This window comes from Hyposmocoma kahamanoa, unplaced genomic scaffold (assembly GCF_003589595.1).
Source record: "Hyposmocoma kahamanoa isolate Upper Pololo Valley unplaced genomic scaffold, ASM358959v1 93158, whole genome shotgun sequence".
NCBI lineage: Eukaryota > Metazoa > Arthropoda > Insecta > Lepidoptera > Cosmopterigidae > Hyposmocoma > Hyposmocoma kahamanoa.
In genome coordinates this window covers 17453-21044 of record NW_020654827.1, presented here as the reverse complement: position 1 = coordinate 21044, position 3592 = coordinate 17453, and the positions used below count along the sequence as shown (strand labels likewise).

At 64.9% G+C, this 3592-nt stretch overlaps 2 protein-coding genes across 2 annotated transcripts; both read right to left on the bottom strand.

Moving 5' to 3' along the window:
• Positions 1-45: 45 nt before the first annotated feature.
• On the bottom strand, positions 46-1281 carry LOC113237709 (the record flags this gene model as incomplete). Its single annotated transcript, XM_026474295.1, has 3 exons — positions 784-1281; positions 368-701; positions 46-281 (listed from the first exon to the last, which is right to left on the bottom strand). Coding segments are annotated over exons 1-3 (1068 nt in total), but the record flags the coding sequence as incomplete, so codon positions are not given.
• LOC113237708 lies at positions 1281-3170 on the bottom strand. The gene has a single exon (XM_026474294.1). It carries the CDS (start codon positions 3168-3170, stop codon positions 1281-1283), a length of 1890 nt encoding a protein of 629 aa, XP_026330079.1.
• Positions 3171-3592: the final 422 nt, after the last annotated feature.

Sequence of the window (3592 nt, the reverse complement as noted above, 5' to 3'; positions counted from 1 at the left end):
GGGGGGGGGTTCCTCAGTCTGCCCCCCGTCTGCTCTGGGGGGCACCATGGCCGGTGGGGTGAAGGGCTGCGGTTCGGGGAAAAGGCCCTCCACCACCCGGTTGAGGAGATCCAGCTCCAGTGAGTCCATGGGAGATGCGCCGTACATTTTGTTGCGCACAACTTTGTACGGCCTCCCCCATGGGTCCGCGTCCAGGGTGGCCAAGAACTCCTCTTTCGCACGAACTCTTCTTTCGAGTCCTTGGCCCGTCCTATTGCGACCTTCAGGGCCTGCCTCGCACCCTGAAGGGCGCTGTGGAGCCTTCTCTCCTCACTTGGGGTGTGGCGCCTGCGGCGGCATCGGCCGTAGGCCCGCCGGGCCGTAGTACTGGCGGTGCGGAGGTCCCCAATCTCCGCGGTCCACCAGTACACACTCTTTTTGCCCGGGGTCCCTCTGACCCTGGGCATGGCCCGCTCGCAGACGGCGGTCAAGTCTTCCCTGAACTTGACCGCCCTCTGCTCCACGTCGACGGTGGCCGGTAGGGGGGGGCACCACGCCTGGACCATGGCTGCTTCCTCTGCGAGCTCAAGGTCCAGGCGGGTGAGTGCCCATTTGGGAAAGCCCCTCCCGGGGGCCGTGTTGGAGGCCGTCGTGGGCGGCGTATGGGAGACCCTCATCCGTATATATTTGTGATCGGAGAGGGTCTCCTCGTCCTCCAGGACCTGCCAGCCGGATACTCGCGCGGCTAATGAGGGGGTCGCAAAGGTGATGTCCACGATTGACCCCCCATTTCGCCGCACGCACGTGTTGGCATGGCCTCGGTTGAGGACGACCAGCCCTAAGGCTGCCGCCCAATCCTCCAACTCTGGCCCTCTGGCATTGGTGACCGGAGAACCCCACGCAGCGCTCTTGGCGTTGAGGTCCCCCAACACCAACACCGGTGTCGGAGCTGCCCTCCTCACCGCCCTCTCTAGGGTCCCCAGGAATGCCTGGAATTGGGCCAGGGAGCGGTTTGGAGAGAAGTACACCCCAATTAGGATGACTTCTCATCCACCTAGCCGCCACGAACCCTGACCCGCGTTCCTTCACCACTAGAGGGGGGGAGTTTCCGGCAGTCGACGCCACTATGGCCACCGTCTCCTCCTGATCCCCCGCCCAATTCCCCCGCGGGGGGACAAAGTATGGCTCCGCCACAGCAGCCACCGCGACCCCCCACTCCGCCATGGCCTGGACCAATAGGTCCTGTGCCCTTGCGCAGTGGTTGAGGTTGCCCTGCAGTATAATATGGTGGCGTGCTGGCATTACTGCTCCATACTTTGTCCTTCAATAGGAGGGGGGCCTGAGGTCCCCGCCGGCTTGCCCTTGGTGGGAGGGGGAGCGCAAGATCGCCCCCCCATTATGTGGTCCGCTGGACGGCGAGTCGCGGTGCATACCGAGCACCGAGGGGTTGCCGTGCACCCGGAGGCCGAGTGTCCCACCTGGCCACACCTGAAGCAGACCCCGCTCCTATCCACACTGGACGGGCAGAGGGCTCTGGTGTGGCCAATCCCCATGCACCTGAAGCAGCGCATGGGGAGGGGCTCCATCACATGGACCACGGCGGAGGACCACCCCACCAACATGCGGCCGGCAGCCGCCACCCGTTGGTCTGCCGTCACCGGGCAGCGGACGATGGCTGACCCCCTCCCGTTGGGGGCCAGCCTGACTGCTCCCACGCTCACGGCGGACTGGGGGCATTGGCCTTTCGCGGCCACCACCGCCTGGATCTTCTCCGGGGTCACCGACTCGTCAAAGCCGGTGACCCTTAGATCGGCGGTTTTGGTAGGCCGTGTTACTGTCGCCAGCCCCCCGATCACCTCCTCCAGCTTGGCCGCCAGGGTGTCGGCCTTCTCGGCGCTTGTCGCCCCGGGCACCTCAACTATGCGGGCACCTGTCTGGGTGTTCCGCACCCGCACGTGCGGGATGCCGAGGCTGCCCAAATCGACCGCAGCGGTCGCCGCCTCTAGGACCCCCTTGTAAGTGGCCCCCTTTTCCGCCACCGCTTCGGGCCTCAGCGTGATCACCACCGCCGATGATTTCGGGGTGGCGAGAGCCCTGGGTCTGGGAGCCGTCTTAAGGGCCGCCTTGGCGGGGGCCCGTGCCGCTTGGGGGGCGGCAGCTGCCGTTTTGGCCTTTCTGGCCTTGCGGCCGACTACCTGTGACCAAGGCGTTTCCGCCTGGTCAGTCAGGGAAGGGCCCGTTGTCAACTTGGAGGCCTCGGCGGAGGGAAGCAACTTCGGGGCGGCTGCGGCGACGGCGATGGCGGCAGGCGTCGCCTCGGGGGCGGGTGCCCCTGTTCTGCCGCCCAGAGGGGGGCGTAGGTACTCCGCGGGGAGGCGTCTTTCGATGTCCCCCAGGCGGGCGTCCATCATATTCCTCATCGAGGAAAAGATGTCCCGCCTGAGATCGTCGATGGCCTCCCTCACTCCCGCGTGCATCTCCGCGGAGCTACACGGCGGTGGGGCCACCTGTGCCTTGGCCTTGGCCATGGCAGAGGAGTAGGCCCCCCTCAGGGCCTTCATCTCCGTCTCCAGGGCAGCGAGCTGCCCCCTCATCCGGCGGTTGTCTTCCGACATCCGCCGCGCCGCCTCCGTCGCCGTCTCTCCACGGTGAAGGAAATCGACGGCTCCTTCCACCTTTCTGACGGCCTCTTTTATGGCTTTGACCACCGTCCCCTTGAGGTTAGAGGACTTGGCGGTCTCCGCCAATATTGCTGCGAGGCCGTCTCGTGCCTCCTGGGCCAGGGTCTCTCGCATGAGGCCCGCCGTGCCATCGGGTTCAGCCTCCCCGGCCTGATCCCGGCCCAGGGCCTCCTTGAAGAAGGCGGCGTCCGCTTCCTTCTGGAGGGCGTTCCACTCTGACGAGCTGGAGCGCCCCCTCCCTGCCGTCGCCGCACCGGGGAAGGGCTTCCCGGGGCCTCTAGTTCTGCCCCTACGGGCCGTGTTAATCTTTGGAGCCCTTTCGGGCTCCATACATTCGTTCGACGGGGGTGCGGCGCGCTTGGGGGCCCTTGAGGATTCCTCCTCCCTGGCCGACCCGGAGCGCGACACCGCGCGCGAATTCCCCTCCGAGAGGGTGGATTCTACGTCTGAGGAGGCCGAGACCATCCTCTCACCCTCCGACTCACAGTCGGAGAGAATCATCACCTCCATATTGGAGGCCTTCGAACCATTATTTCTTAGTGCCCTATTGCTTGCTAAATCGGAGTCCATTGATCGTGTGCGCATGTTGTGTTCACGAGAGTCGGCTTCCGGCCGACTCACGAGGCAGTTTTTGCCCCCCCAGAGTACGAGGGGCTGCCACCCGCCGAAGCGGGTGGGCGGGATTCCCCCTTTCGGGGACCCGCCTGGGGACTATTTTCAAAACTAGCCTTTTCCATGTCGATTTTTGCTTTGAAAGGGGGGTGAGCTCCCCACTGGAGCGCCCTAACGACTGGATACCCTCCAGCCATTCATCCCATCGCCGGGCGCTAGAGCTTAGGATTTGGGGTAATTTTTATAGAGGTTTTCTTCCTCGCGGCCCTCCTCTCAATGAGGAGGACCCCCGGTCCCGCTCAATGTAGGATTACGGGTTG

Coding starts and splice junctions, on each gene's coding strand:
- LOC113237708 (XM_026474294.1), bottom strand. CDS start 3,170: ATGGAGGTGATGATTCTCTCCGACTGTGAGTCGGAGGGTGAGAGGATG.